Source organism: Pseudorca crassidens, chromosome 8 (assembly GCF_039906515.1).
Source record: "Pseudorca crassidens isolate mPseCra1 chromosome 8, mPseCra1.hap1, whole genome shotgun sequence".
Lineage (NCBI taxonomy): Eukaryota > Metazoa > Chordata > Mammalia > Artiodactyla > Delphinidae > Pseudorca > Pseudorca crassidens.
The window spans coordinates 80,105,094-80,117,769 of NC_090303.1; the positions used below are offsets into that span (position 1 = coordinate 80,105,094).

Here is a 12,676-nt window from a genome sequence, read left to right on the forward strand (position 1 = left end):
GGAAATCTCTTTAGGGCTCCTGTGCCTTCTCTGACTGCACCCACGTGGGCTGCCTTGCTTCTCCATCTGTATTTATTCCCCGGCTCTTGTCTTGCTAGCACCTTGGCGAAGCTGTCACTGCACTGTGTTACTGTCAGCTGTCTGCCTCTCTCCCAGGAGTATGAGCTCCTGAGGGCAGGGACTAGATCAATTTCTATTTATCTGTTTAGAATCCTAGCTTCCAGCACAGTACCTAGCCACACAGCAGGTATTTGGTAAATGGGTGTTGAGTAAAGAAACAAATAATAGCATTTTTGAGAGGAAACTAAAGGGAAAAAAAGGTTGAAAGAAAAAAAAAAAAACTGTTTTCACCAAAAAGGGAATTGCTGATGTCCTGGGAAATAGTGTGTATCAGATTGACAATCAAGAAGCATGAAAAGAATTCTCTCCAAGATAGAGAATTTTTTAAAGAGAAAATGCAAATCTTCAGATGGCTTATAGTATTGTGGACTCTAAAAAGCAATTCTACTCAAAAACACAGTGTGATCAGGTAAAAATTCCAAAACAGAAAATGCTGATGCTAGGAGCACATATGAATGGGAATTTTTTCCCTCAGTGTAGACAAGGTTGCAAAGAAATCTGAATTATTCATCATACTTAGGTCTGGCCAGGGTTAGGCAGTGATGTTTAATTACTCAGCAGAATTTTATCCAATGGATTTAAAGTTTCTGGAGAAAACGTGAAGAGGGATCCAGTGAACTAAGCTCATCCAGGAGTTGTGATTATTATCGTAATCAGAGTGATTTGTAACACACATATTAGAATATCTGAATGACCATTGTTCTTAAGGTAGTGTCTTGAGAGGCCATAATTCTTTTCAGTGATGCTGGCACAGAGAAGAACACTTTAATGTCTCCTCTTCCAGAGCTATTTTCAGAGTCATTCATGGGCCACCCAAGATTTGGAAGAAGAAACTCACATGAGACCATATTTATTCTGGGTTGTTCCAATGAGAAAACTAAAATATATGTGTAGTGATTTTTCAAGAGATCAGTTTCGACACAATAGAAAAAAGAATTTTCTAATGATTTGAGCCATCCTACAGTGGAGTGAAATTTTGGTAATGTACAATTTTCACTGAAAGTGTTCAAGCAAACACTAGATGACCATTTATAGAAGTGATAGGGGATTGATGTGTTTCAAAGTCCCTTAAAAAGCTGAGAATCTGTGATTCCAAGGATATCTGAGTCATTAGTTTATAGTCACGTTAGTTGTGTATTATAATCTGCATCAAGCCCTCACTTCTCCAGGTCTGTGCTCATATGTCACCGTATTAAAACAGAGATCTTTCCTACATGAAATATTACTCTCACAATCTTCTTCCTTCCCATTTACCCTGATTTATTTCTCTCCATTGAGCTTCTGTCTGATATGTTCTGTATTTACTTGTTTATTTACATATTGTCTGTCTCCCCCAACAAGACTATAAACTCCACAAAGGAAGGGACTTTGCTGTTTTTCTTCAGTGCTCTAACTCCAGCTCTTAAATTAGAATCTGACACACAGTGTATGTTCAGTAAGTTGTCGAATAAAAATAATACTGAAATATTACAGAAAAGTTATAAACACGAGAGAAAGAATAAAACACAATTTCATTTTTTGGTACATAATTGCATCTCTCTAAATTTGTATACTGGTCAACATAGCATATGGGCCTAATACAGAATTGTTGAAGAAATGAACCTGTACTATTATTTTAATGTATTTTTTCATCTTTTTTTCCAAAAAACACATAGGTTTTTACATAGTTGTAATCATCATTTTTTAACCTAAAATGTCATTATTCAGCCAAATAATTCATCTTATTCACCAGATTTGGATATAATAATTTGATGTCATTTCCAAAAATCAAACCCATTTTCACATTAAAAAGATTTGTCACCATTAAGGCTACACAAAGGTATATGCTAGAAGCCACAAAAAAAACAATGAACTCATCATTTCTAATATCATAATCATCTCTCTCACTAGTATCATTGAAAAGAGTCATAGTTATTTTGGGAGGCAGACTACCACAATGAGTTAAGGTCATAAGTAGTTAGCCAAAACATTCTTGCAAAAAAAAAAAATTGGAGGACTTCCACTTTCTGGTTTCAATACATACTACAAAGCTATAGTAATTATGCCTAGGTGGTATTGTCATAAGAAAATAGACTTACAGATCTATAGAACATAATTGACTGACCAGAAATAAACCCTTACATTTGTGGCCAATTAATTTTCCACAAAGGCACCAGTGCAATTCAATAGGAGAAGGCCTAGTCCTCAAAAAAAAAAAAAAACGAAGACAATTGGACATCTGTATACACAAAGATGAATTTAGACCATCACCTTACACATATGCAAATATTAAGTCAAAATGAGTAATAGACTTAAATATAAAAATCAAAAACTATAAAACTTAGAAGAAAACATAAGAGTTAGTCTCTCAGACCTTGTGTTAGGAAAAGATTCCTTAGTTATGATACCAAAAGCTCAAGCAATAGAAGAAGAAATTGAGAAACTAGACCTTATCAAAATTAAAAACATTTGCTTTTCAAAAGACACCAACAGACAATTCACAGAATGGGAGAAAAATCTGCAAATCATATATCTGATAAAGAACAGAATATACAAAGAACTCTTATAACTCAGTAATAAGAAGATAACCCAATTTAAAACTGAGCATAAGATTTGAATGAATATTTTACCAAAGTAGATACAAGATGACCAATAAACACATGAAATGGTGCTCAGTGCCATTAGTTATTTGAGGAACGAAATTTAAAACTATAATGAGCTACCATTTCACAGGCACTAAAATAGCTATAATCAGAAAGAAGAGCAATGACAAATTAGAATGTGGGGAAACTGGAACTCTCATCATTGATGGTGGGAAAGTAAATTGGTGCAGCGGTTTTGGAAAATAATTAGTTTCATGAAAAGTTAAACGTAAATTTACCATATAACTCAGCAGCTCCACTACTGCATACCTACCCAAGAGAAATGAAAACACATGTCTACACAAAGACTTTCACATTGTGTGTTCATAGCAACATTATTTATAACTACCCAAACCTGGAAACAACCCAAATATTCACTGACTGCTGAATGCATAAACAAAATAACATAATTATACTTGTGTTGATAAATGTATATTTCTGTACATATACATTTTAACCGATGTTTATATATCTCTATGCTAAAATGATATATTTATGAAGCCCTGTAAACTATGTATATATTTCATCACATTCATAAGAATATGAGCACATATATAATTTCAAATTAGCATCTCTTCAGTTTTCAACCCAGATGCAAATCTAGTTGCAAATTTCTAGCTCCACCACTTCTTAGCTCTGTGGTCATGGGCTAGTTACTTTACCTCTCTGAATCTGTACTAGTAAAATATGGGTAATAGTGTACACCTGCCAGGGCTGTGGGATTAAATGAGATAAAATGTATAAAATGCTCAGCACTAGGCTGGCACAGTGTCAGTCCTTAATAAATCACACCCAGTATTATTATTTGTCTTTTTGGAGTTTTAGTTGCAAATCTAGTTGTTTACTAATATTCAGGGGTGAGAAGAAGGAAGCCATTTTGTGCAGAGGAGAGAGCTACATCTCTCCTTCTAGCTGTCCAACTTTTTCACTTAATTTCTCAGAGCCTCAGTTGCCAAAATCTGTAAAGGAGGATAATGTAAGTCATCTCACAGGACTTATGATCAGGAAAATTACATTCAAGTGCTTTGCAAACTGCAAAATGCAAGGTAAATAGGAAAGTGCTATATTATTATAGCCTTCTGTTCCCATCAACGCCACCCACAATATGTTTTCAGGAGAACCAGAATAACTAGAGGGATGTGCAGTCATTTCTTATCCTGGGAGATTATAAGGAAAGAATCTTTTTATGACAGTGGTGGTGGTAGCGAGGCATTTTCAAAATAAATGTTACCCCCTTGTTGTCTGAATACAAAGCAAGAACTGGGCTACTCCCTATCTGAAGCACTGTCTGCCTGTCCTCATGAGCTATCAGGCTCAGCTAAATATGTCCCTGGCCAGTATGTGAATAATCCCCACTGGTTCTGAGACCTCCATCCACCACCGATGTGACATTCTTTGTGTTCAAATGTCTAGCTGACGTCTGATGCTTAAAACAGCCTATGTCTTCACCCCTCTCTGCACTGTCACAGCCTGTACCACCACTCTTAAAAGGCTATCGCAGGCACTCCAGGCACCAGTTGCTAACCAGCCTACCCACTTGTTTCCCCTGCCTGCTGCTGGCTGCCTTGAATGTCTCGTGCTCCGAGCTCCTTGTGGGTCTGACAGAGCAGGGACCATGTCTACCTTCGGCTACAGGAGAGGACTTAGCAAATACGAATCCATCGATGAGGATGAACTCCTGGCTTCCCTGACAGCCGAGGAGCTGAAGGAGCTAGAGAGGGAGCTGGAAGATATTGAACCTGATCGCAGCCTTCCCGTGGGGATGAGGCAAAAGAGCCTGACTGAGAAAACACCCACGGGGACATTCAGCAGAGAGGCTCTGATGGCCTACTGGGAAAAGGAGTCCCAGAAACTCTTGGAGCAGGAGAGACTGGGGGAGTGTGGAAAGGTAGGCTCTCAGATTTTTTTTCTTTGGCTGCTCCCACGGCCCTACCCCGAACCCAGGAAGCTGTTTTTTCTAACTTTTCAGCCCTCCTCACTTTTCTTTTCTTATAACCCACTTGTAGCTGCTATTGAAAATCTTCTCAGGCTGAAATAGTCATCTAACTTTTATGGCCACCCAATGGATTATATGTAAAATTCTTAGTTGGGGTCCCATGATTGACAAGGATAGGATCTTCAAGAAGAAAATAATTCACAAGCAAAGCATGGGTTTAAATATTTTGCCAAACATAAGTCTAATTTGAGTTATAAGTTGGGGATGCGGCATAATAGAAATGTAGATGTATTTATATATGTGTATAGTTATGTGTGTGTGTGTATAGATAGTGGTTAACTAAATTTATTTTCTTCTATAAAGACGAAAGGGTGTACTCTCGTTGCTTGGACTGTGATGGTGACTATAGTAAAAATAATTCTTTTTTTTCCAACAACAGGAAGTGTGGGGTGGTGAGAAGTATATGGGGCAGAGAGTCAGGGGACCTTATTTCTACTCCCTGCTCTGTGCCTAACTTTTAAGATCTTAAACAGATAGTCGCTTCTGCAGGGTTCTTTTTCCCATCTGTCGATGGAGGACATTGGATCCAGTGTTTCTTTTGTGAATCAAACACCCTTTTGAGATTTTGATAACTTATGGACCTTCTAAAGAAAATGAACGTGTGCTTGTGTAAACATACACAAATTTTACATAGAATTTCAAAATGATGACACACATCCTGAAACCCACCTAAGGACCCAAGTTAAGCATGCCTGCGTAGATGATCTCTAAGATTCTGTTCTATTTTATAATGGTGATTCTAAGGCCAGGAAATGTGCTTATATTAGAGGTCAGACTTATTAAGCTCTTGTTCTCTGACCTGTAAACAGTTACTTTGAATTTGCCAAATGAATCATTCACAGAAGGAAGTTCAAAAAACTAGGCTCTGGGAAAATATTGTAGTAATGACAATAAGAATGTCAAAATAACAAATTCCTGAATTTGTGGAAGAACACTGGTCAGGAGCAACAGTTTAATACCTCTGTGCTCCACTGGAATCATCTCAAATCAAAATGGCCCAAAGCCAATGGCGAGACTTCCATGGTACTAATCTAGGCGCTGTTAGATGATCTTGATGATAGGGTGTGTTGGCCACATTTTTAGCAAGATATGTGTGAGTCTTGTCCATGTCAATCATCGCAGGAAGGGCCACTGGGATCAGGCCAGGAGCTGCCAAGGCCACGGTGGCCACCTGCAATGAGGGGCTGAAGGAGTGGGGTGGTGGTGAGAAGGAAGGATACACATGATGGGCCAGGATTGGGGTTGGTCAGTTCTTCCACAACCATGATTTTCAGAGGTCTTTTTTTTCTTTTTTTTTCTGATGTGGAAATGTGTGTCCAAAATCTGATCAAATACAAGTATGACATTTTCCTAACAGTTCTTAAAGATGTTCCTTAATAAAAAGATTAAAATTGCCTCATAATGTCCAGGACAGATAGCCATTGGAGCAATGACCAAGCAAAGGCATTTTAATGGCATAATGTCTTGAGATCAGTGGAAAACAAAGGGCAAAGCCTGTTGTCAGCTGTTGATGAAACCCACTAGCTCCTGCCAAAGGTTTTGCTGATCCCTGACCCCTGCCAATAGCTTATCAGCTCAATTAGAGAGGCTTTATGTTGATGAACTTTGATTCCTTTCTCAGCTAGTTAACTTTTCTCCCGCTACCCTTTCCCTGCTGGCTAGTTGTCTCTGGAGTCACAAGGAGCGCTGAGCAGAAGCTTGCCAGTGGAGGGTGTCGATCCATTTCCACTCCAGGAAAAAGCTCAAAGCAGCTGACTGGTGGGTAGGAGGGGGAGGGGGACGGCAGCGTAAGTGAAGAGCAGCCCAGTACGGACCATGAGAAGGAGACAATTATTAGGCTCCTCCTGGCTCTGTAAACGCTTATGAAAATCCTGTTCAACCCCTAGGGAATGACAGCCTCTGCCCGGCTGGACTCACACAAACTTATCCTGCATTAAACAGCTCCGAGGGGCCTTGCCGACCCAAAGATGTAGCTCCCCTAGCTTGAGTGTCTGCCGGGCTTCAGGCATAGGTGCCAATGAGTACATTCATTTTATTTCACTGAATTCTTACCTTCTGGACATGAGAACTGAGACTAGGAGAGGTGAAGAAACTCATTTGAGATAAACAGCGTCTAGCTGAAATTCAAACCAAGTTCTGTTGGCACAAAGACTGTGATTCTCAGAATGTGGGTATATCAGCATCACCTGGGATCTTCTCAGAACTACTAATTCTAGGGCTCCCCCAGACCTGCTGAATGAGCAACTCTGGGAATGGGGCCCAGCACTGTGGCCTCACAAGCCCTCTGGGTGGTTATGACACACACTGGTTTGAGAACCACTCAACTCTACTGCAGTTTCTTTGAGACTCCTCTCCACAGAGGTTTAGTGATTTGTCTAAGATCAACCCGTTCTTTATGCGTAGAACCAGAACCAGAACGGAACCAAGCCTCCTTTTTCATGTAATGGTGCCAGGGAGGTAATGAGGAGAAATGGTTAGATACCCTCTTCTTTTTGCCTAATTTATGCCCTAAGTGTACCAACATCGCCCCCCAGCACCTCATGCCCCCCCCTCCATCTTCCCACCCCTATATTCCTGCAAGGATCTGTGTTAACTACAGAGCAGTGGCAGATAGGTGATCTGGAACAGTGCAGTCAGTACAAATGCCAGAATAATTTTGAGACTAGGCAATGATTGTTTTTATATCCTCCTTCCTCCCCCTCTAGACACCTTTCTCCCTTCGCTGTTCTTCTCTTAGATGTCCCCCACCCAGGATGACTAACCATCTCAGATTGTCTGGGACTATCTAGATTTTAGAACTAAAAACGCTGCTTCCTGGGATACCTTTCAGTCCTGGGCAAACCAGGACGGTCGGTCACCTTCCCCCGACCCCAGCCCCATCAGTAGTTTTCTCCTAGGCCTTGTCCCTTCTCTCAGCGGCTGTTAAAACCAATGTCAATTTAGAGCCATTCCGTTAACAAATGTTATTGAGTCCCTACTACGTGCTGAGCGCTGTGCAAGGTGAACAAAACAGACATGATCCTTCTCCTTACCCCACAAGCAGTCTTTTGAGAAAAATGACAAATCATTAAATAGGTACTTTATTGGAGGAAGTACAACACTGTGGGAACACGTCACAAGGATAATTTAAGGAGGTGTCAGAGACATTTCTGGAGGAAATGTCATTTAGATGTTACAGGACAACTCATTGCTGGATAACAGTTTCGCATATGACCTCTCCAGATACATTTAAGGGGAAAACATCTCTTGCAGATAAAGCCTAAAGTTCTTTTAAAAACTAGAGTTTATAATTTAATGGTGGTATGACAGGCAGTATACCTTGAATTTTGTGACAGGTCCCTTTCTTCCAAATACTGAAACAGCTAAAAACATATACTTACAACACACACACACACGCACACGCACACGCACACACACACACACACACTGTATCACTCTCCCTCCTCCTCCTGAATAAGTGAGTAAAAAATCAAGACTGGAGGAGGCAACCGAGGAGCGGCCCCTTCCCCAGGCCATCGCGTGGTGCCTGCCACTCCAAGCAAGTGGATAACTGGAGGCTATTTTGTGATAGCAACTGGGCAAGCAAACCTGGAGACCAGCACAGTGTTTTCCAAAGCTCATTCCATACGCGTCGGCCTGGAGTCAAAAACATTTCCAGTGTGGAGGGAAGAATCAAGGCTTTGGGGACAGGAAAGCGACTCAGGACTTTAGAGAAAATAACGGACTAAAAAGATCGCATTAGAGAAAATCGGACTCTGTCAGCAAGTTCGAGATTTTTATTTTATCAGAAAAGGTAGCAAGAAAAAGAGAGATGGGGTCACCTGAGCTTCTCAGTACAAAGAGTCTTGTAAACAGGAAAGACAAAGATGGAATGAAATTGTGTTTGCCTGAAAGTCTTTCAGAATTAACACCTGGTAACTAATTTAAGACCATCAGGCTGAGGCAGTGGCTTGCTTCAAGATTTTCTACTGTTCTCTGCTGTTCCACATTTCGGTTGGAATCTAGCTGGTGCCAAGGGCGATTATCTTTCCCATCTCGTGTCTCCTGCAGTCCTGTCTCATTTAACCCTGTGATAACGCGAGATTTCAAGCTGATTTGCTGAAAAGGGTGACCTGATTGAGTTTCTGCAGAGAGCTGGGTTTTGACCTGCTGCTGCCCTGAACAAGCAGCCCTGCCCCCTCGGCTTCTTTCCCCAGAGAAAGGACAGAGACAGCCTCAGCTTTCAGGCGCTGTGGAGTCTCTGAGTCCCTGTGCCAGGCTCTACCCCAGAGGGACATGCCCCGCCTCTGTCTACACTGAGACAGGACAGGGCAGAGGGCTCTGGGCTCCTGTCACATAGGCTATAGGAGGCAAATTGGGGGAAGAATTTTTGAACATTGAGAAAGGGAACCCATGCACCTGTTGTATATTTTCGTTGTCACTCGTATGTTTGGGATGGAGAAATGAGGAAGGACAGAGGGGTGATTCCCTAAGTGACAGTTGAATTTGCTAAACTGTAATAGACTAGGAGTCAAGTAGTTCAGAAGAGGTAGTCAAGAGAATAAAAACTTTATCAAGGGCTTTCCAGAGCAGAAGTTCCGACACATCTGTTCCAACTGGTAAGATGATAGCAAACTTTTATTCAATAAACTGAATTCTGCATATTTATTTTGCAGAAAACAAAAGAAACGTTTGTAGAAAAAGCTGTTGGGCTATGCAAGGAAATATTAACCTTGGTCACCCAAACTAGAGAGCTCAGAAGGTGGAGATGAACTTTTTTGTCTTATATACTTCTGTGTTACTTGCTGTGTGTTACTTTTAAAAAAGTTTATTGAGATGTAACTGACATATCACATTGTATGAGTTTTAGGCGGACAACATGATGATTTGATCCATGTATGTATTGCAAAACCATGTGTTACTTTCGTAAATTTTAAAAATGTGCTTAGAAATGACAAACTTAATGAGGATACCATGCTCTTTAGGTTGCAGAAGAAGACAAAGAGGAGAGTGAGGAAGAGCTTATCTTTACTGAAAGTAACAGTGAGGTTTCTGAAGAGGTGTATACGGAAGAGGAGGCCGAGGATGAGGACGAGGACGAGGATGAGGAGGAAGAGGACCGCGAAGGAGAGGAAAGAACAATTGAAAATGAGAAAGGGATGAATGGATCTGTACATTACGGTAGTGTCAATTCTGACAACTCGAGGCCAGAGACATTTAAAAGCCAAATTGAAAACATACATCTGACCAACGGCCACAGCGGAAGGAACACAGAGTCCCCGGCTGCCATCCACCCCTGTGGAAACCCTACGGTGATCGAGGATGCTCTGGAAAAGATGAAAAACAACGACCCTGACACCACGGAAGTCAATCTGAACAATATCGAGAACATCACGTCGCAGACCCTCATCTGTTTCGCGGAGGCCCTCAAGGCCAACACGGTGGTGAAGACCTTCAGTCTGGCCAACACGCACGCCGACGACAGCGTGGCCACCGCCATTGCGGAAATGCTGCAAGTCAACCGCCACATCACCAGCGTCAACATCGAGTCCAACTTCATCACGGGCAAGGGCATCCTGGCCATCATGAGGGCTCTGCAGCACAACACCGTGCTCACCGAGCTGCGCTTCCACAACCAAAGGCACATCATGGGCAGCCAGGTGGAGATGGAGATCGTCAAGCTGCTGAGGGAGAACACCACGCTGCTGAGGCTGGGTTACCATTTCGAGCTCCCAGGACCAAGAATGAGCATGACCAGCCTCTTGACCAGAAACATGGATAAACAGCGGCAGAAGCGGATGCAGGAGCAAAAGCAGCAGGAGGGGTATGATGGGGGAGCCAACCTTAGGACCAAAGTCTGGCGAAGAGGGACGCCCGGCTCTTCACCTCACGCATCCCCCAGGCACTCTCCCCGCTCATCCCCCAAACTCCCCAGGCAAGTCCAAAGCGTGAGGAGCCGTCCTCCATCGCCGGTGGCCCCGCCCCCTCCGCCGCCCCCTCTTCCTCCCCAAAGGCTGCCGCCCGCCCCTCCTCCACCGCCACCCCCTCCGCCCCCAGAGAAGAAGCTCATCACACGGAACATCGCAGAAGTCATCAAACAGCAGGAGAGTGCCCAGCGGGCCTTACAAAATGGACAGAAAAAGAAAAAAGGGAAAAAGGCTAAGAAACAGCCGAACAGTAGCCTAAAGGAAATTAGAAATTCCCTGAGGTCAGTGCAGGAGAAGAAAATGGAAGACACTTCCCGACCTTCTACCCCACAGAGATCAGCTCATGAGAATCTCATGGAAGCTATTCGGGGCAGCAGCATGAGACAGCTAAGGCGCGTAAGTAACCCGAGGGCAGACCCTGGGGCACAGACCTCGTAAAGGAGCCGGCCTCCACCGCACAAGGGTACCAAAGTCGCCTTTCAAATACTTAATCAATATTTTAAATGTTTTAGTATGCCAGAGCAGGCGACCAAATTTGGAGCTTCAGAAGCAGGTCACCAGATAGCACATTTCCATTTGAGAGATGTGCCTGGTCCACCTCCTTGGCATCTCAGTCTTTTAAGGGCCAGGCTCATCTTAAGATACTTCAATCTAAAAAAAATCCCGATTTCCTTAATAAGAAAATCAGGGCATTATCATCTACATTCCAGAACAGATTCATCACTTGTCAAAAATTTTACCACAGAGTTGCAAGTGATTTAAAACCTACTTTATAACATAAAATTTGAGTACCAACGGGCAATAATCTATATCTGAGTTCTTCCTGGAGAATACTGCTAAAGACATACTCTACAGATATTTTTTTCACTTTATCATTTGTACTGTTTTTATTGAAAGAAAATCCCCTATTTTTGTAGGTGGAAGTTCCAGAAGCTCTGCGATAAAAACCCGATCTTTAGAAGAGGATGCAGAATTATTCAGTGGTATTAGATAAAATGCATTGTGAGATGTTTCTAAAATACCTTCTTTAATTTGAAATGTTCTCTGACTTTAAAAGTAGCCTCACCCATTAATTCCAAAGAGAATTTGAAGAAACTATCACCATGTTTCTTCTGTAAATATGAAAATAAACTTCTTTTTTATGTCATGAGATTTGTATTGGCAAGAAGCAGTTTATTTAAACATGCTCTGGCTGTGTTGGTAATTCTGAGCTGTAATGAGTTAATGAAATGTGCTGTTATTTTTGTAATCCCAATAAATTTGGATTGAAGTTTTTCGTTTCTTTTTTTTAAACAAACTAATTTTTTTTTGTAAATTGATATTCACATCTGTCAGGTGTGTTTGTAACCTTGCTAAATATTAAAAATATTACATTCTCAGCCCCCCCAAAAGGTTTGGGTCCTTAGCATTTGCCTTTGTTTTCTCATGTCTAAGAAAATCTGATCAGTGATCTCTGAAGGTCTGGAATCAAGAACCTTCTTAAAAGTCTTTTTGGTAGTGAGATAAAAGCTTGGGAAATGACCCCAAAGTGACCATTATCATCTTAGATGCATGGATGTTGGACCCAGGATGGCAGCTGACACTCCCATATTTCCATAAGGCTGATAGGTACCCAGAAGTCATTCAATCATTTATAATTAAAACCAACTATTTCTGGAAGAAAAAAAAAAAAAAACAGTTGAAAGTTAGAAATCTCTTGGTAGGGCTTCCCTGCTGGCGCAGTGGTTGAGAGTCCGCCTGCCGATGCAGGGGACACGGGTTCATGCCCCGCTCCGGGAAGATCCCACATGCCGCAGAGCGACTGGGCCCGTGAGCCATGGCCGCTGAGCCTGCGCGTCCCTCCGCAGTGGGAGAGGCCACAACAGTGAGAGGCCCGCATACCTAAAAAAAAAAAAAAAAAAAAAAAGAAAGGAAAAAAAAAAAAATCTCTTGGTAGAGAGGAACTAAGTGCTTAGGGAACGTCTGGAAGATAGGGGCTCCCCTGAATTCAGAGCTCTCTTGAGGCTGATGCTAAAGGTTCACCTTCAAGTCTC

General features: G+C 41.9%; 1 protein-coding gene across 2 annotated transcripts; it reads left to right on the plus strand.

Moving 5' to 3' along the window:
* Positions 1-4,233: 4,233 nt before the first annotated feature.
* On the plus strand, positions 4,234-11,917 carry LMOD2 (leiomodin 2). Of its 2 annotated transcripts, none has more exons than XM_067746886.1 (3): positions 4,234-4,629; positions 9,702-11,035; positions 11,561-11,917. In XM_067746886.1, the coding sequence occupies exons 1-3, from the start codon at positions 4,357-4,359 to the stop codon at positions 11,631-11,633; spliced, it is 1,680 nt and encodes a 559-aa protein (XP_067602987.1). In that variant the 5' UTR covers positions 4,234-4,356; the 3' UTR covers positions 11,634-11,917. The 2 variants fall into 2 exon arrangements, with proteins under 2 accessions (XP_067602987.1, XP_067602989.1); XM_067746888.1 differs by having other exon boundaries at positions 4,237-4,629; positions 9,702-11,039.
* The last annotated feature ends 759 nt before the right edge of the window (positions 11,918-12,676 follow it).